This window comes from Podarcis bocagei (assembly GCF_964188305.1).
Source record: "Podarcis bocagei genome assembly, chromosome: 12".
In the NCBI taxonomy this organism is placed as follows: domain Eukaryota; kingdom Metazoa; phylum Chordata; class Lepidosauria; order Squamata; family Lacertidae; genus Podarcis; species Podarcis bocagei.
Window position 1 is genome coordinate 35,969,409 of NC_138137.1, and position 21,417 is coordinate 35,990,825.

At 39.1% G+C, this 21,417-nt stretch overlaps 2 protein-coding genes across 6 annotated transcripts in view; one reads left to right on the top strand and one right to left on the bottom strand.

Annotated features, from left to right (window-relative positions):
- The window catches only part of SLC25A40 (solute carrier family 25 member 40), a 12,022-nt gene extending 3,908 nt beyond the window's left edge, over positions 1 to 8,114 (top strand). For 2 of the 4 annotated variants that reach the window (XM_081164167.1, XM_081164170.1), the window contains exons 5-11: positions 94 to 161; positions 716 to 840; positions 1,816 to 1,989; positions 3,136 to 3,245; positions 4,405 to 4,486; positions 5,245 to 5,343; positions 7,358 to 8,114. In XM_081164167.1, coding sequence (XP_081020293.1) covers positions 94 to 161; positions 716 to 840; positions 1,816 to 1,989; positions 3,136 to 3,245; positions 4,405 to 4,486; positions 5,245 to 5,343; positions 7,358 to 7,476 — 777 coding nt within the window. In that variant the 3' untranslated portion in view covers positions 7,477 to 8,114. The remainder of the gene's footprint in view (positions 1 to 93; positions 162 to 715; positions 841 to 1,815; positions 1,990 to 3,135; positions 3,246 to 4,404; positions 4,487 to 5,244; positions 5,344 to 7,357) is intronic. The other 2 variants (XM_081164168.1, XM_081164169.1) reach the window with 2 other exon arrangements.
- Positions 8,115 to 10,030: 1,916 nt separating this feature from the next.
- Positions 10,031 to 21,417, bottom strand: part of RUNDC3B (RUN domain containing 3B) — a 39,997-nt gene continuing 28,610 nt past the window's right edge. Inside the window, exons 9-11 of one of the 2 annotated variants that reach the window (XM_081164157.1) lie at positions 18,919 to 19,065; positions 13,682 to 13,803; positions 10,031 to 11,844 (exon numbers count right to left, since the gene is read on the bottom strand). In XM_081164157.1, coding sequence (XP_081020283.1) covers positions 11,672 to 11,844; positions 13,682 to 13,803; positions 18,919 to 19,065 — 442 coding nt within the window. In that variant the 3' untranslated portion in view covers positions 10,031 to 11,671. The remainder of the gene's footprint in view (positions 11,845 to 13,681; positions 13,804 to 18,918; positions 19,066 to 21,417) is intronic. The other variant, XM_081164158.1, reaches the window with a different exon arrangement.

A 21,417-nucleotide genomic window follows, 5' to 3' on the forward strand; every position in this document is an offset into this window, starting at 1 on the left:
CAGAAAGAAATAAAACAAAATAATATACAAACAAGTGCAACAGGACTTATAGAAATCTGTAACCCTTTCTGTCTTCATATTTGGCTAATTTAGGATGCTTTTGTGAAAATTGTTCAAAGAGAGGGTGTGAAAAGCCTGTGGAGTGGACTATTTCCATCGCTGTAAGTTATATAGTTATTGTCTTCCTATATAGCTTCCTGTAAAGTAGGCCTGCAGCAGAGTTGGGCCCTCTGGGGTCCTCTCCTCCCCATCATCTGTAAAACAGGAAGCAGCTGAAAGGAAAAGGGGCTTTGATGTTGTGCCAAGCATGCAGTTACAGGCTCCTCTGCTGTTAGAAGATCTGCTGCAGGAAGGACAGAATATCTTGGCAGAGACATAGAAATGTGCTCCTTGTAAATATGCATTTTGCAATTGTATGAATGCAAGTTTTGTAGTGCAATTGCATTTTGAAGTTTGAATAGCTAGCTGTAAGGTAGGGCTTGCGATTCATCTGAGCATTGGCACAATTTGCATTCATTTGTTGGGATTGTTGAGTTCTTTTTGCTTTCAGCACAGTCAGGATAGATAAAGGGTGTCAGAGAGCTATGGACACCTGGAATAGTTCTGATCTAGACACTCATATTTTAACCAGTTAAACTAGAGGGGCAACAGCTAACTGAGCAAGTAAGTGTTTAATGATTGGCAACTTTACTAAATATTTATACTTTTGTTTTAGAGCAGTTTCAGTTCCAACAACTGTAGTTTATTTTACCTGCTATGATCAACTACATGATACCTTCGGTTCTAAAATAGGAGAAGATCATGATTCCGTTCCACTTATTGCAGGTGGCCTAGCTAGATGTGAGTCAGTCTCTGCTCTCTAGTTTGCTGTTAAAACTTTATTTCATGTGGTTTTAATAATAATAATAATAATAATAATAATATCTTTATTGTCATAAGTTCCATTGCTTATAGCTAGCATTTTATAATAAAGCAAATGCTGTGATAGTGTAACCTAGGAAACACTTATATTATTAGCCATTCCTCATACTCAGATTTAAGCACAAAAGATTTTGGCTGGTGCAGGCCTAACACTTTCTCTTAGCCACACTTCAGAACTTGAGATACCTTTCTGAGCTCGTTTGATGCTTCTCTGCTTCTCTGTACAAAGTGCAGTTGACTCACCTCAGTCTTATCTGCTTTAGGCTTCAGTTTATTAGCCCTCATCTGTTGCTGGTTCTAGGTGAGATTAGAAGAAAATAATAAAACTGGGTGTCATCAGTGTATTGATGTCACTAGACTTCAGAACCTCACATGATCTCTTGCAGCAACTATCTGTAGATGTTGAGTAATAAAATGGAACCACATTAAGAGTTGCACCAAAGGAATGGTTGTAGTGTTTAAAATATTTGAAGCAAGTTTCAAATTCTGTTTGGTTCACACGGCAAGGGAAACTTAGGGCAGTTGAGCTACAGTGGTACCTCTGGATACGCACACCGCTGGTTGTGTATCCTTCGGGTTACATGTGGCAAACCCAAAGTATTTTTCCAGGTTTCGCTGCATGCACAGAACAGGCACCTCCAGTTGCAAATTCCTCAGGATCCGACCAGAGTTCCGGAATGGATCCCATGCGCAACTGGAGGTACCACTGTAGTTCTTGCCCTTAAGGCAACACATACATAATTAGATAATTATTTTTATTATGTTTATCTGTATTGAAAAAATGACAGGCATGGACAAAACAGAGAAAGCAAGTCTTCTCTTGCAGATGCTACTATGGAAAATGCTCTATTGACATAGCTATTGAGCATATTGTGTTCCTCCCCTCCCACTTAGTGTGTGCAGCCACTGCAACAAGTCCGATCGAAATGATAAAAACAAGAATGCAGTCTCGGCGGTTGAGTTATAAAAAGCTGCTTGCTTGCATTAGTAGTAATGTGACCCAAAGTGGTTGGCTTTCACTCTGGAAAGGATGGGGTCCCACAGTTCTTAGAGATGTACCATTCTCAGGTATGACTTGTTTTGCATTGGTAGTACTTTTGGTTATATTGGCTGATGCAGATTCTTTTCAGATGAAGATTTTGCCAATTTGGGATGTCTGAAAAGGCAAGAGAAAAGAATCCAAATAAGGCACTGCTTTACAAGTATGAAATGTATGGATGTCTGCATGTAATTAATGAAGGCCAATACATTTATTTCCTTTCCACCATGATTGAATGTATGAAGCTTTAAAAAATGTTTTAAAAAATAAACTTTGATTTTGGTTATGCCATGCTTCCAATACTAAACAGAGTATTTTAAGGGAGGGGGCGGCGGGTTGAAACAGAGACTAGCCCTACAGCAATGCCCAACCACACACTGTGAGCACTGAAGTGCTCTATCATTTTTAAACAGTCTGTAGCTAAGTCCACAAGTTTCCAGCCCACCAACTTTTTTACTAGCCCACTTGCCCACATATCAATAATACTAATTAAAGTAATGGTTTAAAAACAAAAGTTCTGTGATTAGATTATTAAGAAAGATCAAGAAGAACTATTTCTACCTTGAGATAACTCAAGCAACTTTACTTTCATTCCTCCAAATGGCCCCCAATGAAAACCATTTTTGGTCCAAACTCAGATATACAGCCTGATCCTACAGATGATTGTCTTGGAAGTAAGCATTGTTTTAATTGGTGCTTACTTCTGAGTTTATTGTATAGGAGTATGGTCTTAAGGTTCAAACTAATACACACTAATATCAGTCGACAACAGTTTGACTAGTTGGCTGACATGCCCCCTCCCTGCACATGATTATATTTTTATTCCACAGTGTGGTAAGTGACAATGTGACAAGCAATTAGTTTGCTTTGTGGAAGCACAATTGCTTCCACAAGTGATCGAAACCCAGAAGTGTTTCAGTTTTCAAACATTCTTTTGGAACCCAAACATACAACACAAAGTTCCGCAGCTTCCAATTGGCTGCAGGAGCTTCCTACAGCCAATCAGAAGCCACGCTTTGGCTTCCAAACGTTTTGGAAGTCGGACGGACTTCCGGAATGGATTCCGTTCGACCTCCAAGGTACGACTGTATAGACATAGAAAACATGATCACTGTAGTTCTCCGTTTTCAGATTGCAAAAAGCCTCTTTCATTTTCTGACTTTTTGTCCTTATAGCACTGTACTGGTGTAACTATGAATACTTGAAGAAGAGGTTATGCAAGAAATTAGGTAAAAGGGAGCCAACATTCCTTATCACTTTCTCATCAGGAGCAGTAGCTGGTTCTGTAAGTTAATTTTTGTTGATAACATTTTCATCTAATAGAAATTACGTAATTTTTACATAAGACGTGAAAATGTATATAGTAGTCTTGTATATAGAGTCTGTCCTGATAATTTAAATGAGAGGGCAGATCTATACTTGGGCAACATAAGGCAACATATGGGCTACTACTAAAATGAGGCTGCATTTTAAATTGTATTTTAACTCGTATTTTAATTAACTGCTTTTTGTTTTGTTGTGTTGTGTTTTTTCTTCCCTATTATGTTTTATTGTAATTTTGTTTGTTGTTAGCCGCCCTGAGCCCAGTTCTGGCTGGGGAGGGCGGGGTATAAATAAATTTTTTATTATTATTATTATTATTATTATTATTATTATTATTATTATTATTATTACTGTTATTAAAATAAGTAGGCATTCTGAGTGGGAAACTCCTTGTGCACTTTTAAGGTATCAACAGAGAAGCACCAAATGAAAGAGAGGGGAAAATCAGTTTATTAAAGCCAAGGCAAAAGGCAATGATCTTCTTAGCACATTTATTTGGAACAATGTCCTGTTAATTTCAGTTGTACTTTCTTTGAAGTAAACAGGCTGTGGTTTGGTTGTTTCAGCATAAACTCACAGCATTGTTTTAGGCATGTTTACTTAGAAGGACCAAGCTAGATGAGATGCTAAACATATCTGTAGTACCCACATTATGGGGAAGATGAAAGCATCCAGTTGTGCTACTGCAGATGTACTATTATACTATTACATTATTGTACATTTTAAGCCAAGCAAAATGCATAGCACTTCATTCATATATATGTTTACTCAAATGTACACACACATGAGATTGTACTTTTTATTGCAGATAAAAAGGTTATGATTTGCAGTGAAAATTGCTTTGATTCCCACCTAGATGCTGAATTTAACACGGATAAGCTCTCAGTTTAAAATTCAGGATTTAGTATAATCAGTATTTCATGCTATATTAACAGTCTAATGTGTATACTTCAGTCTCATTGAGTTAATTGGAACTTAAATATTTTAAATGTATTAGATTGTGTTAGTGCAGTCCAACAAGATGCAAGTCAGCAGAGTATTTTATGCTTACACTGAAAGTTGCAATGGAATCTATTTGCCTGTGGGTACTGTTAACATTCAAAAATTTAATTCCCCCCTAGATTGCTGCTGTATTAACTTTACCCTTTGATGTAGTTAAAACACACAAGCAGACTGAAATGTGGGAACCTGTCAGCACACATGGTAAGTTCTAATTCACCAAGTATTTTTTTCTTTCAGATCCTCTATCAAGTACAATATTTATTGAAACCCATTCTTGGTGATCTAACCAGTATCATCAATACCTTTGTAACATCATGGAAGGACCACACACTTCGTGGGCTGCCCTTAGTGAATATTTTGAAGCTGTAGAATGTGCCGGCCTGCTGGCCTCTTTTATATGATTAGGAAGGCAAGAGAATATTCAGCCAGCTCTGAATCAAGTGTTTAATAGTTATTTCCAATAAAGTACTTCTTTAATTTCTTACATTTTATTGCATAACATTTTGAATTCTATGGTATTCAAATTGTAATAAGGTAAAGGTAAAGGTACCCCTGCCCGTACAGGCCAGTCGTGTCCGACTCTGGGGTTGCGTGCTCATCTCGCTTAAGAGGCCGGGAGCCAGCGCTGTCCGCAGACACTTCCGGGTCACGTGGCCAGTGTGACGAAGCTGCTCTGGCGAGCCAGCACCAGCGCAGCGCACGGAAACGCCGTACCTTCCCGCTATAAAGCGGTACCTATTTATCTACTTGCACTTAGGTGAAATAAAATTAACAATCACACTGCATGTAGCACAGCACAGTACAAATACTACAACCAGCAGGGGGGGGGGGAGGAGTTTTGAAAGCAGTCCCACCTGAAAATGGTGCCTCCTTGCAAAATTTACCACCAGAGAGATGTGGCTAGGTAGAAGCATAATTAACATTTAATTGTACATCCACATTTTTCTCCTCCTATTTAGTAGTTTTGTTTTACTCAGCTTCACAGCAGAGGAGTTTATCGATATGGGAATTAATGAAGAGAATTGTTGCTGAAAATGGATTTACTGGATTATATACTGGTAAATTATTGCTATTGCTTTCTCACTAAACTAGAGGTTGATATGTTTTCCATATATTGTTTGTCTTAGGCAGTATCGTAGTATCTACAACAGAACTTACTGTGCAGTCCAAACACCCTTCACCACCACCACCCACACCCTGTTCCTATCCAGTGCCACAGTGGGCCATAGTGTCCTTTCACCCAGTCCTGCCAGGCTGCAGCACTCCCCGTTCGGTCCGATTTATGGCAGGGGGTGGTGTGGGGCTGAACCTGCCTAGGATTCATTGGAGCCAAAGCCAACCCCACTGCCATCACATGACAGCATCATGCCCAATCACTGCAGAAGCTCTGAACTGGGCAGGACTCCAGATGCAGTGGTGGTCCTGCCCAATTGTTAGGAGCAGTTCTGATTAGGATTGTAAGGTAAAGGTAAAGGTACCCCTGCCCGAACGGGCCAGTCTTGACAGACTCTGGGGTTTGTGCGCCCATCTCACTTTATCGGCCGTGGGCCAGCGCTGTCCGGAGACACTTCCGGGTCACGTGGCCAGCGTGACAAAGCTGCATCTGGCGAGCCAGCGCAGCACACGGAACGCCGTTTACCTTCCCGCTGGTAAGCGGTACCTATTTATCTACTTGCACCCAGGGGTGCTTTCGAACTGCTAGGTTGGCAGGCGCTGGGACCGAGCAGCGGGAGCGCACCCCACCGCGGGGATTCGAACCGCCGACCTTTCGATCGGCAAGCCCTAGGCGCTGAGGCTTTTTACCCACAGCACCACCCGCGTCCCGATTAGGATTGTACCTTAAGCTATTTAAACCATTATGACCGTCTTTCTGTAGTTATGACAATAACTCTTTGTTGTTTTGCATAGCAAAGTGTGGTGTAGTGGTTAAGAGCAGTAGCCTCATAATCTGGGGAACTGGGTTCGTGTCTCCGCTCCTCCACATGCAGCTGCTGGGTGACCTTGGGCTAGTCACGCTTCTTTGAAGTCTCTCAGCCCCACTCACCTCACAGAGTGTTTGTTGTGGGGGAGGAAGGGAAAGGAGAATGTTAGCCGCTTTGAGACTCCTTCGGGTAGTGATAAAGCAGGATATCAAATCCAAATTATTATTCTTCTTCTTCTTCTTCTTCTTCTTCTTCTTCTTCTTCTTCTTCTTCTTCTTCTTCTTCTTCCCTACAAACTTATTTTGCAGTTGTGAAAAGTGGAAAACAAACTAACTCAGTTACTTAATTGGGGAGGCCCCCAGGGCACTGATCAATCCCAATGATGAGAAACTGTTAAGCCCCCATGTAAGAATGGGATGCAGGTAAAATCAATACAAAAATTCTGGAGAAACAGCCTTGGCAAATAAAAATTGTCATGTACTGTACTTTCACAGTCTCTACGAGAGCCTGAAGCATTACCATGAACATTGTTATGGGTAAACAATTAGGGTTGTGCTTTTGAATCTCAAAGAATCTATGAACTTTATTATATTAACAATGATTAAGCTCATTCAACTGCATTGTTGATAACACCATTCAGATTTATTAGCTTTACTTTTCAAATGGCTTTGATCTCTTTTAAATCTGCTGCAAAGCCACTATTCATATACTCCAAATATTTTGTTTATGGATGATGGCTCAAGGCTTGACAAACCTGTGCTTTCTGTACATTGTAGGTTTAAGTTATGTGCAGTGATCTTGTGAGATAGGGTCTGTGAGAATATATTGGTATAATGGTTTCTGCACAGTGATAAATATAAGAGCATTCAAATTGCAAGACTGAACAACAGGAGAAACCAATAAGCAAATGAACATACTGTGTGGTCCCCTTTAGACTTGAGAATAATGAAATATAGATAATTGGTTCTGGCCCCACTCGGCTCCATCTTTTGTGTGACAGTCCTTCATGTCCCCTTGAAATAAACGGGTAAGTACAATAACATTGTGCTAGTTGTGCAAAAATTTAAGCAATTACATACAATAGCTTACTGATGATCTCCCACTTAGTTCTTCCATGCTCTTGAATAGTTGTAATTTATCTTTTCTGTAGGCATTATTCCAAGACTGACAAAAATTGCTCCTGCTTGTGCCATAATGATCAGCGCCTATGAATATGGGAAATCTTTCTTCCGTAGAATAAATAAAGACAAAGCTAAGAAGAACCTTTAATGCTGATTCTGTAAACTTGGTGGCAGCAATAAGAAGGTCCATAAGAAATTTTATTTCTTAAAAATATAGTTGATAAGCTCCTTGCATATCATGCATGCCTTCAAGTCAGCTCTGTTCAAGACGAGGACCTAGTTCTGCAAAAGAAGAATGCTGCACAGCCCATGAACTGCCCTAGGCTTCCTCCGGGAAAATTGAAATGTCTTTCATACAGTAGCCACTTGATGTAGCTAACCATCATATAGCTGGTAACAGTCCAGCTGGTTTTAGCAATATTTTTTCCCTACAGAACCGTATTTTGAAATTATACATACAAGATTGTATTTCCACAAAGGAAATAATGACTCAGACACTCAAGGCCATATTATTTAGAGTGCCTGCATCATGTGATTGAATAATCCAGGTTAACAGCGTATGTGAATAAGGCATAGGAGTAGGACAAACAAATTTCTTCAGCAGCTATGTTTAATATGCACAGATCTTAATGAAAACCATGAGAATTTCCTAGTTTGGATATTTCTACACTGTTATGTTACCAAAATCTTTAGCATGGCATTACCCAGAAACAACCACCTTTTAAATTAAACAAGGAAAATGTATTTTCTTAATAAAATATAAAGTTTACACTTGGTGTCTTTCCAGGACTGATAAAGGTGTGCATCCAGCAGTTGGGCAAAAGGGTACACACACCTAGCCTAGAATTATGCATGTCATGCTTCCTAGTAAAGGGTTAATAAGCTTCCAGTTGTACTTGATAATACAGTGTTATGCACATGGGCAATACATTATTAAATTAATTCAATATAGCACATGGCCAATTATCTTTTGCCAGCTGTAGAAATTACTCTAATATATTCACACAGAGTTTAAATTACAGTGGTACCTCGGGTTACATACGCTTCAGGTCACATATACTTCAGGTTACAGACTCCACTAACCCAGAAATATTACCTCGGGTTAAGAACTTTGCTTCAGGATGAGAACAGAAATCGTGCAGTGGCGGCGCGGCGGCAGCAGGAGGCCCCATTAGCTAAAGTGGTGCTTCAGGTTAAGAACAGTTTCAGGTTAAGAACAGACCTTCAGAACGACTTAAGTTCTTAACCTGAGGTACCACTGTACACTATGAATGTTACAAAGTAAAACTACCACGGGTGCGAAGAGAACAAAGACCATTTTTAAAAAAAAGTGTTAGCACGTCCACAAGTGAAAATGTAGGGCATTGTTATATAAGGATCATAGTACACTTTAGACCAGCACTTGAAGCTCCATCACTGTTATAGATGTTTCAGATCTATTGGAATATTTATTTGATTTACCGTAGTACTGCTAATTTTGAAGATAAACATCTTCCTCAAAATATCCTAGTCAAGAAAATTTAACATCTTAAATTTCTAAATTTCATGAACAGTTGTGATCACAGCAAACTTTCGTTCCACATCCTTATTTAAAACATTGTACCACACCTTTCCTTATAAAAAGCTCAAGGTGGCACCTTAAAACATAACTGAACAATTTAAAATACAGGATGAATGGAACTTGCATGTATTAAATTATGCAGTTGAAATCACAAATTAAGTGTACTGAAGGTGAAGAGCTTAAAAGCTATTTTTTGTACAGCATTTTCCCAGCCCAGAAAGAACTTTTAAGCTCCCAGACTTGCTTACAGGGCTCTGGGAGGCTCTCACAAGATCTTGCGGTAACTTGGCTTAATGAGATCTCTCAAGAGCATCCCAGAGCCCAGTAAGTTTGGGAACTTAAAAGTTCCGCCTTAGGGGGCAAAGCCGCTCAGTACACACCTCCAGAAAGGGTAAGGATGCTTGCACAGGGGTGGTATGACTATGTCATCCCTGGGATGTATAAAACACAATTGTTCTCTATCAATTACAAAAACACTAAAGCACCAAAATTACAATCCACCAGTAGCAGCTCATTGTACAGATTATATGACCACGCTTGAGAGAAAATTGGGCAAATTGCTTTTTAAATGCAACATAAATTGGGCTGTATTTTATTTGATAGGTTTATAGCCACTTTCCCATTTTTTAATTCAGGTTTTAAAATCAATCATAAGCTTACAAAAAATAATGTGATTTAGTACAAATATTTGGCATAGCAGCATTGCAAATGGTCCAGTTAAAACATAACTACAAATTAACTCCCAGAATAAAGTTTCCACACCTTGTAAGTGAAAGAAAATGGTAGCCACAGTAATTGATGTAGGATTTATGCAGTATGTTCTAACCACATTTATCTACTGTAAACCACTTAAAGATCTTTCAGACAGAAAGCAGTATATAATTGTAAATAATAATGTCTGTAGTAAAACAGTCTGTAATCCAAAGTTGAACACTTTATAGTTTCCTAGCACAACTCTGCAATTCCCTTATGATAACATTGGTGTAGTGCACTTGACCGTTTGTTCCATTTGAATCAATATTCATTGTGGTATTATGTAACACCTATTGAAATCCTTCTCAAGATTGTGTACAAGCTAAAATGATAAAATAATGGCAGGCAATATTTCTGTTATAAAGAAAAAGTACAACAACGAAAGTAGTAATAGTACAAAATGTTTAATGCACATGCAACATTTGATACAGCAGCGCAAGTCTGCACAATTTGGGTTTTTTTCCAAGTCTGAAAACTTGACAGGATTTCAGAACAAATACAGTAAACTTTGCATGCACAAATATTGACCTGACTGGTTTCACATACAAACTAGAGATTTTAGTTATGGTCTGTAAAAAAAAGGCTTTGATCCCAGCTGCTCCAACTAGTCAATAACTGGCGTGACAAAGTCATGTTTCCAGATCAACAGTAAACTGTCCCAAGGAAGAGTTCACACATACAAACCTGCTAACAATACTCTATATACCTCTCAAAACTTGGCTGTAAAGATTTCATTTTTCCTCATGTTCTTAAAAGATAACTATTTTACAAGAGATAATTAACATGCATTGCATTACTTTTATCAGGTAGTCAGTACGTAACATCTGGCAAAGCAGGAACATTGTCTTGTTTTGTCTCATAATTTAGCTCAGCACATATGAAAAATAATGAACTTGCCAACACAAAGAATTTCATGTATAATCTGCTTTCTCTTAATGCTAATCGATTTTTATAGCAAATCTTACAAGAGGCACATCTCTTTTTGGCAAAATAATAAGTAGGTAATCAAACTGATAGTGCAAAATTAGCTGTACTTGTAGAGTCCCCCATGTTGTTCCAAATTAGAAAACAATGCATGGAACTTCTTTGGCACAATAAAGCATTTCCTCAGAGTCATGAAGTTTAGGGACTGTATGTGTATCGATGCTTTTACACAAAATAGCCTGTGATTACTGCATGTAACAATTCCCAGTAATGCTAGGAAATGAAACTCGTTACACTGTAGAAAGGGTTGCACTTTAAAAATTAAAGTGGCAAAAGGTTCAAAATAGCATGGCTAGCATTGTTTAACTGTTGACCAGTGACACCTGATTTAAACTTTTTACTACAGAGCAGGTAGCAAGACTTACATATAAGTCTATTGTGATACTTGCTTTTCGGAGAAAAACCAAGTTCTTAAAAGAAACCACTATAAATAGTTGCACTACTTTTCTCTATAAGTGTCTCCTACCTTTACATTCGGACATGTCATGAGCACAAACTATTTGGATGCCGTCTCCAAATTTCTCCCCTTTGTACCCTGCAAGTAGTTCAGCGTGTCAGAATGCCAAATATGTGGGAAACCCTGATGGAAGTAAGACTAGTATAATGAAAATTCAGGTGTAGATCTAATAGCTACCACCGCTCTAAGTAGTTCAGTTTTTTCAATCCATCATAATAGAATACAATTCAAATATTTTGTTCTTACAATAGTCAATATTTTTACTTACCTATTGAGATTTAAGTTATCCTTGTAAATGTGAGCATATCTAAAGAAGTGAGGAAAGTAAGCTTCAAGAGAAGACAGATTTTGGCAGTTAAGATAACCCCCTTTTCTCTTAATGATGATTTGCAGCCTTAATTGTACATTCAACAGACTGAAAATCATGAATATTGTAAGCAATCAAGGAGTATTTTTAAAAAACAACAACTGCAAGCCAGTGTTTTTTAGATGTTGCTAAAAAGGATAGAGTAGCAATTTTTAAAACCAGCATAATGTTGTATGAGTCTCAACCGCAGATAAATTAAGGAATGTCAACTGAATACAAATTCAGAGATCTTCTTTGTATAGATCCACTCCAGAAGGTGTTAGTCCAGGGCTTGTCATATCTGTTGTAGGACTTGCAAGATACTCACTTGACTTCAGACTTGTGAGAGATTTGTAACTTGCTACTGAAGTCAGAGAGCCACAGAGACCAAGCAATGAAGGGGTGTCTTCTTTTCCTATTTAAGAAAAAAAATTAACACTTATATATAACACTAGTGACTGGCCCATCCAGGGTGATCAATAAGGGAGCATAAAGCAATCACTTTTCTCCCTTCTACCCTTTTCAGGGCAAGTGTGACTGTCTAGAACCAGGCATTTCACCTAATTTCTGGATACAAGAACTGCCCATGAACTACCCTCTGTCTTAGCAGAATTCAGCTTCAGTTTATTTGCTCTCATCCAATCCACTACTGCCTCCAAGCACCATTACCTGTAATAAAAAAATTACTTGTAGATAATGCAGGTGGCTTGCATTTTCACATTTGGTCATAAGATGGAGCAGTTTCATTTTTAGACAACACATCCATTCGCTATTGTGGGCCCATCTGCACCTTCTCAAAAAACACATTGCTTTGGACTTTCTGTCTCTCTCCCTCTCTCTCTCTGGACAAACCAAATGAAGTTTTTACTGATCAGAGAATATATGGGTTTTTGCATGGCTAAAATCCAGTTTCTTACTAACTGACAGTAACACAGTAAGGTTTCAGAACCAATAGTGTAACACCAGGCAGCGTTCACCACTTCACAGTTGTTGCATTATCGCATTTTCTCCTGACACCTTACTCCTCTGTGCTGCTGTATATTTCCAGATTCAACTTTTTTTCCCTTTCTGGGTGGATTTATCTTGGAGGAATTCCCTCTGCACTTATTAATGGGGTTACTTCTCTCTCAGCTTCATCTGAAGGCAAGTTATGTTTGAAGCTATAGTTTGTCCATGAGACATCAGATATACATTACAACTTTATTTCAAAATGAGACAAGTCAATTGGAAAGAATAAAAAATGAGAATCAGGAAAGTATTTTGTGAAAAACAGAAACTAAATGGATCTTGGTATCAGCTAATAGTATTATGATACTAGTTTCTAAATAATAACCTTTCTCCTTGCATGAAACTTTTGTATATTACAACTCAGTAGATCTGTCTCTTAAGGATCTGCACATCACTTTGAGCTTAGCAGTATGGGAGGATGCTGCAAGGCTGCAGTTCACCCCACAGGACCAAGATCATATAGGTGACAAGTGGTTCACACATTCAAAGAACTACTATGCAAAAGCATTTCAAATTGTTTGGAAGCTGCAAGCTGAGATTTGGCCTTCATGCAATTGAACAAGGGAATCTAAGGTTTTTAAACATTGGGGGGGGGGTGTAAAACATTCTGTCTTGAATAAGACCATTTGGTAAGGCATTATCTAGCTACACTGGGAAAGGTTTTTGAGAAGCAGGTTATAAGAAGTACATAAAAATGAAGTGATGATGCACATAGGTGTGTTACTTTGCTTAAACACCATCCTGTAATTTTACACACACACACAAGATATGGAGTTGTAGGATGGTGTTTAAGCAAAGTTACACACTTATGTGTATGAGTATCTTCTGGTCTTAACTGAGCATGGTTTCTTAAACTGCAATTGATGCTTATTATTTGCAATGAGAAGATGGAATTAAATTTAATAAAATGTTATGTAAGCAAGTTGGCTTTAAGATGAAAGCATGTGGGCCTAAATCATCACTTTATTTTTATGTACTTATTATAACCTGCTCCTCAAAAACCTTTCCCAGAGTAGCTAGATAATTGTCTTATTCAAGACAGATTGTTCTATATTGCATTGTCTTGACTTTACTGGGACTGAAAATATCCATCCTTTGGCATTCACCTGATTTAGGGTCTTAGAATTATTGCAGGTTGCAGGAAAGAAGTGGGATAGCTGCAGGTACTAAAAAAACCCCTAATGGAAATAAGTTGCTTTAAAGTATTAAATACTTTATCAAAGATAAATTATTAGGCTGATTACCTTCACTAAGTAAATTCATCCCATCCTGTTTTCCATCTCCATCTTCTAAATGGCTTGGATCCAAAGATGTCTGAGAAAGGCTAACATCAGCAGAAAGCTGGTCCAGGCTGTGAAAACTCTTTCTGTAAAAACAATTAGCAATTCCAGTAACTACCTTCAAACCGCTATACAATGCAACCAGCAATTACGGTATTTTTATTACAAAGTACTATAGCAAATAGTAACTTATAGGAAAGCATCTATTTGCATCAGCGATTCCAAACAAATATGCTGTACTATAAAATAAAGCTGGAAATTTTAAAATGTGTTTTTCTTTCATAAAGGAAGAAAAGGTGTTATCCTCTACTCAGTTATGAATGCACACATTTCATTATTTAAACAGAGACACTGCAGCATTATAGTCAAGGGTACAATTCCAAAGGGAGCTGCACCGGTGATATAGGCAAGGAATTAAGAACATTTGCACTATTCTTTAAAAGTTTTAACATTCACCTGTTTCCACACACAGTGATAATTTTGATTTCATCTTGTTTGTTATTTTAATGTTGATTTTTCTAGATTTGCTGTATTTTACTATTTTTTCAAATATTCATTGTAAGCCACTCTGATAGTTTGATTGAAGAGCTAAAAATCTTAAAACAAATATTCAGTGGCCTGGTTCACACATGCTAAGCCAAATCAAAGTTTGTTCTTGGTGTAGAAGTCATGGTTAGTCTGGAGAGAGCTAAACCATACACCCAACTTTGGATAGCAAGCTAAGCCAAACTATGGCTTAGCTCAGCACAGCAGAAAAACAACAAAACAACTAGGGAGCAGCCGAGTGGCTGTCATCTGCTCCCTGGGAGCCTGCGTGTTTGGGCTAAGCCATGGCTGTGTCAGGACAGTGCAGATGGAGGATTGGCTGAGGATTTGGGCAAGGGCTGCAGCAGGATGTGGGGGCCTCTGCCAGGAGTGGAGCAGTCTGTTAGTGAGGACCCTGGGAAGAGGGCCCCCCTTAACCTGCTCACTTGTCTCATCTGTCCCCATAATGAGACCCATGAGCCCCACCTCCCTCTACAGGGCTATCAGAACCTCTATCTGACACTCCCTCAGTGCTCACTGCACCACCCACCTCGGCATCTTCAGAAAAAAGGAGTAACTGTGCCTACCCAGACGGGGATATTTCACTAGGTCCAGCAGGAGCAAAAAGAGTAGGCAACCGAGGGTTCCGCCTACTATATGTAGTGTGATATTGCAGAAACGCTAAGTGCCCTATGATGAGCCCATCCCATTTCACAAAGGGGTGTGTGTCTGATCAACAACTAAAGCTTTGACAGTTAAGAGTACCGGCCTTGCAGCTGCATTTAAAATTAGTCACGTGTATTGCCTGAAGTGCCAGCAATGTGTATATGTACTTCAGTAATCAAAACATTAAAGCCTTTGGAAATAATCCTTCAAGCCTTCCTTCTTCAGCAACTGGGAGACCGGAGACCAGCCATCCTTTAGCTCTTTTCACTACATGCACTAAAATAACCTGTTGCTGCCTTGAAAAGCAGGCTATAAATATGAAAAACTAAATTATAAGCCACCTATGGAGAGGTACATTTGCTGAAATGTCCTTCATATACTGCAATGCAGCATAAAGACACTGTGAAATCCAATTTGTGCCCTAGTAATTTTGGATCAGGCTCAACAGGACATGCCGAGCTGTCTCATGCCTGCAAGACCACAGTTGCTTGATCAATTGGGCCAAAAGTCACCACATGTAAGTGAGTCAGCTGATTCACCTGGGCACCTCTCTATAAACACCAAGTCAGCAACAGTTTATCTGACCGTGGATAGGGTAATATTGGGGGAGTGGATGTTACACCCAGCTGTATTTCAGCAAATTCAGACTTGTTATGGCACAATCAAAGTGGACCTCTTTGCATTTGACATAAATTGTCAGGTTGAGAGGTTCTTCGCCGGGTTCCATTGTCTGATGGTAGAAGCAACAGATGCGCTAGCAGCTTTGTGGCCACCTGGTCTACTTTATGCCTTCCCTCCAGTTCCGGTTATTCCTCAACTCCTACAGAAACTTTAGGAAGAAAGGGCTCTGCTAATTTTAATGGCACCATATTGGCCATGGATGTCAGACATTCTGGATCTGGCCATAACTTCCCCGTGACATTTTTCTCCTCAGTCAGACCTCACCTTCATCTGAATCTAAGTTGGCTACAGTTAACAGTTTGGTTTTTGAGAGGAATGAACCTCTGACTGAGATCTCTCGCTTCATTTCACTTCCTCAATATCCAATTCCCCATAAGGATTCATATTTTCCCCTTTAATGCAGGGCCATTAGATGCAGAATCCGCTGCAACAGCAATGCCTTTAGCTGCATGGAATTGACTGAAAGAGGCATCAGGAGGTGGCTGGCTGCCCGCCATAAGAGAGGGAGCAGTTGCCAAATTCTGAGAAGGAATGAGATAGAGCTGACTATGGGAACAGGAAGGCACAGAATTAGATTCAGGATCCGAACCCCTGGGCTCTAAAGAAAAAGCACCTAATGGCATCTCTTTGATTGGGTTTAAGGCCTTCACTGAAAATAACACATACTGGGGAGAAAAGCGAGGCAGCCTGATGAGAAGTGCCAGCAGCAGTATTGTTAGCAGTAATAGAATATGAATGAGGCAAGCTAAACTCCTGGGGTTGGGGGCTGACAGGAGAGCCCTCGGATCCCCCAAAGTCCTCCCCTTCTGAGGAGCTGTGGGAGCATGAAACATTCACATGCTGGGCTGGGTGATCCATCTCCATCACATTACATCCCACAACACAGCCTCTCTCTTTAAATGGACAGGAGACAGCCATTCAAGAACTCATCCCCTCTGTTGCTGAGCACTCATCCCTATAACAAATGCACTTCTGTGTCTCTCAGAGCTATAAGAAACAGCCCCTTCAGTATGTTTGCACTTCTGGGTCACTTTGCAAGCCACAGGACAACCAAAGCTGATGGGGGATGCAGTACACATAATTTCTTGAAAAGGCAAATTGCTTTGCAGAATGACAGCTGCAATGGAATCTGAGCGCAACACAAACACTTAATAAGAAGGTGCGGTTTGCTGGGGCTTCTTAGGCATGGCTCCCAATACAAGAGTCTCTCAAACTTTCAACTGATTCCTACCCTTCGTAAAAGTGGTCACCAAGAAGGGAAAGCAAAGGAGTGAAATAGACTATATACACTTAAGGAACTCCCCCTAAATATAAATAGGAATGCACAAAGCCAGAAACAGGGTGGCAGAAACGACAATATAAAGTCACGGGGGGAAGAACACACTGGTAGAAAACAAAGCAGAGAAACAGTGTAAAAAAAAAGGCAGAGTTAAAAAGCTATGAAAATGGCAAACTGGGAGAAGTCCAACTGGCAAACCTAAATCCCCCCTCCACCAGGAAATTAAAGTGAAGTACATGAAGACACTTGATTTACTCAAGGAACAGGAGACCTCCACAGAAAACAGGATGACCACACAAAAAACAACCACCCCGCAGATAAAGTATTTAGTGAGAAAAGGCAGGGAGCAACAAAGAACAGTGACAGCTCAACTCAAGGCAGGAAAGCAAACTGAATTCTGGAAGCTGGTTACTTTCCTAATCAACACTTTAATGCCTCGACCACAAGGTGGTGCTGCATAACCCATACTAATGAGCTTCACCAACAACAGAATGTAGAGGGGAAGCAAATGTTGCCAGTTCCTCCTTTCCCTAATAGCTCTACCCCATGTCACCTTGCACCTTGCTCTGGAAGGTCCTTCAACTCTCTGGAATGGATTTTTAGGGGGGACTGGGGTCTGCAAATGTTGCAGTGGCCCAAAGTACCTGCTCCTCCTCCATTAGACAACACTGGATCAAAAGCCCTTCTGTGAGTGCAAGGGAACAAATCTGATTCCACTCCATGTTCCTATAAATTTTAGACCAACCTTTATGTTGCAGAATGTAACATGGGATGCTAAATTCAAAGTGAAATCAGCATCCAAGTGAAATCTCAGCAAATTTGAGGTAATAATGCAATTAGGCACTTCCATTTTAATATGAAAATATAATTCTAATAAATTTTAAAGGCTGAAGATGACTTAAGGCTGAACTATATAGCAAGAACATACACCTGTGGCCCTCCAAGTGTTGTTAGACTACAACTCCCATTGCTCATGCTGATGGGTTGATGGTAGTTAGAGTCTAACAAGTCCTGGAAGAGCACATGTTGCCCACTGCTGATAAAGGGATCAGGCTGTGGAATCATGCCCCTGCCACATCTTGTATGGGAAACCCCCACTCTCTCTACATTACGTCTGACTACTGTTAACCTTCATTAAAGGTATGATGATCCTAATGAACACTCCAGACAAATTTAGTATGTCCTTAACTACAGTTGATAAAACTTCACTGATATTTGTAAACCACTCTGGGAACCTTTTTTGGATAAAGAGTGGGATAAAAATGCCAGTAACAACAACAACCCCATCTTAAACTCATTATGCAGAACAATTTGCATTGGTTCAGTTACATCACATTAATCCATAGTTCAAAGCAATGTGAATGAGCAACAATTATCATACTCAAAAGTTACCATGGTACTCCTCATCACTCCTGTTCCTCTCGCGCTGCAGACAAAACAAACCAGATTCTGGCTTATGTTGCTCTGAATCTGGGTTCATAGCTCGTCTCCTCTAAATAAATCAAGAACAGTCAGCCAGCAAGAAACCATGAACACTCTGCACCAGCATGCTGCTTATTCATTAAACTGTAGTTTGATTTAAACTATGGTTTAATGTAGCATGTAAACGAGGTACTGTTGAGTAAAATAGATAATAAAGGTTATTCTAAGATTTGCTGGAAATGTATGTAAAATACTTTGTATTAAGTGATTCTCTGAGCAAACTCACTGAAATCAATGGACTTCAGTCATGACTAACTTAAGTTTATTGAAATTGATTTCAAAGAGCCTAAACAGAGTATGACTTAGATACCACCCAAAAAGTATTATCAATTTGTCCATTGATTCCAATGCATCTGTACTCATGAGCATGACTTAGCTGCATACAACCTAATGTGTTTAAGATAAATATGCTACTATATAATTCTATTCTGCTTTCTAATGTTTAGTTATCTACCAGTTTTCCCCTTAAACACATACATAATCTGGTTGACAAGATGCACTAGAGTGGGGGTGGGGAGAATGAAATTTCTGGGATCTCTAGGAGCACTGCACAAATATTTCAACTTACTCATCCCATTGCTTATTTTGCTTTCGATAAAGTAGTGTATCCAAGGCAACAGCATTAACATCCAGAGCTCCTGGGGAAGGCCACTGATTGGTGAGATGGGTGGTTAATTCTTGTCTTGATCTTAAATCATTATTCTTTAGCACAGTTCTGTGAACACACAGTGAATTTGATGCCATTAGAAGTAATGTCTTAAATCACAGGAAGAAAATAGGCTCATTCTTGGAAGATCGCCTGCTAGCATGCTATTCTTAAAGCACCTTTCCTCCTAGGAGACTTCTCAATCAGAATGTTAGTACTGAAAACAAAACAAAAAACTGAAAGGAACTGTACAGAGAGAGACTTACACTACAGTATACAAGGTGACCAGTGAACTGCAAATAATGTAGAAATAAAAGCAATGAGTTAAATACTACTTCTTAAACAGCAAATATTATCCTCAGTTTTCAGTTAGCAAACAGCGCAAGTTCTAAGTTCTTAATTTATAACTTTTACAAAAGAAGAAATCAAGGTATTAAGCTCTAAAACAAATTGATCTGCCTATATCAGCAGTCTGTAGGAGAGTCCAGATTAAAGTCCAATTTCACATTTCTTTCAAGCAGAAGTGTGGTTGTAAATAGAACTACACAAGGTACAAAAATGCCGTTAACAGCTGCATTGCAACTGAAGTACCTATTGTTTTTCACTTTTATTTCATCCTGGAAAACAAACCAAGTAGAGAATTTTAAGTGCTACTTTATATTAATTCTTTTCTGGAGCAAAACTAAAAGAAAAAATGTGTTAATGAAGGTTTCCATACAGTTACTCATGGCAAACTTAATGTAGTTTTATTTTCTAGTGGTTTTCTTCAAAAACTGCATTGTGTACCTCCTAAACAGGTTGATTATATTGCACTGTGCAATTTTACTTCTACTACTGTAAAGAAAAATACTTAATTTGGGATCTATATGTGTGTCTCAATGTATTACCTATGAGTTATACCTGACACATAGGCAAAAAAACAGCAAGAAAGCCAAATAAGAGTAAAGACACAGAGAAAGTGACTTAAGTAAAAAAGTAATTTGTATCATTTTGAAAATAAGTTCACCATCTCAGGTCAGAAAAGTTACAGAAAAAGTGTCATTTCTGTAAGATCAAAAGCAGGTATACTTCACAGTGGGGAAAGTATTTAACATGGGAAAAGACTGGGAGTGTTTTTAACTTAACAGTACAGCCATAGCTTGATTACTTACCAGTACTATGAATTCTCCTATTGGATAAATCTCCTTCACATATCCCCTCTCTATGGAATGAGTTGTCAGCACCACCTTGATGACTCAAATCTGTTGAAATTTCAAATGTCATGGATGTGAGCCCATGCAACGATGCATGTGGTGTGTTATTTGCCTCTAACTACATGTTAGTATAGTGTCAGAACTCCCAATAGCAAACAAAAACCCAACAAACTAAGGGAATCCAAGACTGCGGATTTATGGAGGAGATGACAATAGTAGAATTCTAGTTATTGACAAGCAGCATAGTTTTCTGCTCAGGGTATTTCCCAGAATTGTCACTCTTGGGAGACTTGTTACCAGTCTCCCCAAGGAACAGAAAATAAAAGATTAGCAAAAGTTCTGGGCATACATGTAAAATATAAATCAGTGTTCTTATCTTACACAGCACTAATTCATCTAAACCATGGCATTGTATATAGGGCTGGTGGGCAAGGCCTGCAAATAACAGCCTGGAGGGCCCAGTTTGGCCCCAGCCCTGGCCTACGATGAACAAGCAGTGTGCCTGTATATGCTGTTCAGTTGCTCCTATTCTACTTTGCCTACATACAGAGCAAACAAACAAGGCTTGGCTTAGCATTATGTGTGAAGCAGTGCTCATGGTTTGTTTCTCCCAAACAAGCCACAAGTAGTAAGCCAAGATAAGGCTGTTTCTGCAAGTGGCTCCAAATATGCCAACTGTTACATACCAAATCCACATTTCAATTGTTCATAGCTATTTTAAGACTAAATTCAGATTGCTGGCATGTATCTGTATGCTTCCTGAAAATAATAAACCCAGCCTGAAAGCACAAACCTACACTGTACAGGTCTACTCAAAATGGAACTTACTTCTAGATAAACTGGTACTCATTGTTGCCTTAAATATGCTCGTGTCTGCAGTTAAAAGTGACAGTGTACCCAATTCTGTTTTGTTTTTAAAAATGATATACATATGGAGGGAAACTGGCACCAGAAGCAGCTGCTTCACAGGAATACTGATCCTGGAAATATTTTTTCCACATACTATTAAGTCAGATTAATACATTTTTCTGCAAGTAGTAGCCATGATAAATTTATTAGTAGTTTAATATACACATGCTAGATATTATGGGATTAGGTGGTAATCATAAGGACAGTGGTTATCTGTTGCAGCATCCTGATTGTATGATGTCCAAAAATATTTACTTTGAACCTACTTTGATTTGTTTTAGATGCCAGGAAAAACCATTTTAATTTGCTAAGGCATGAG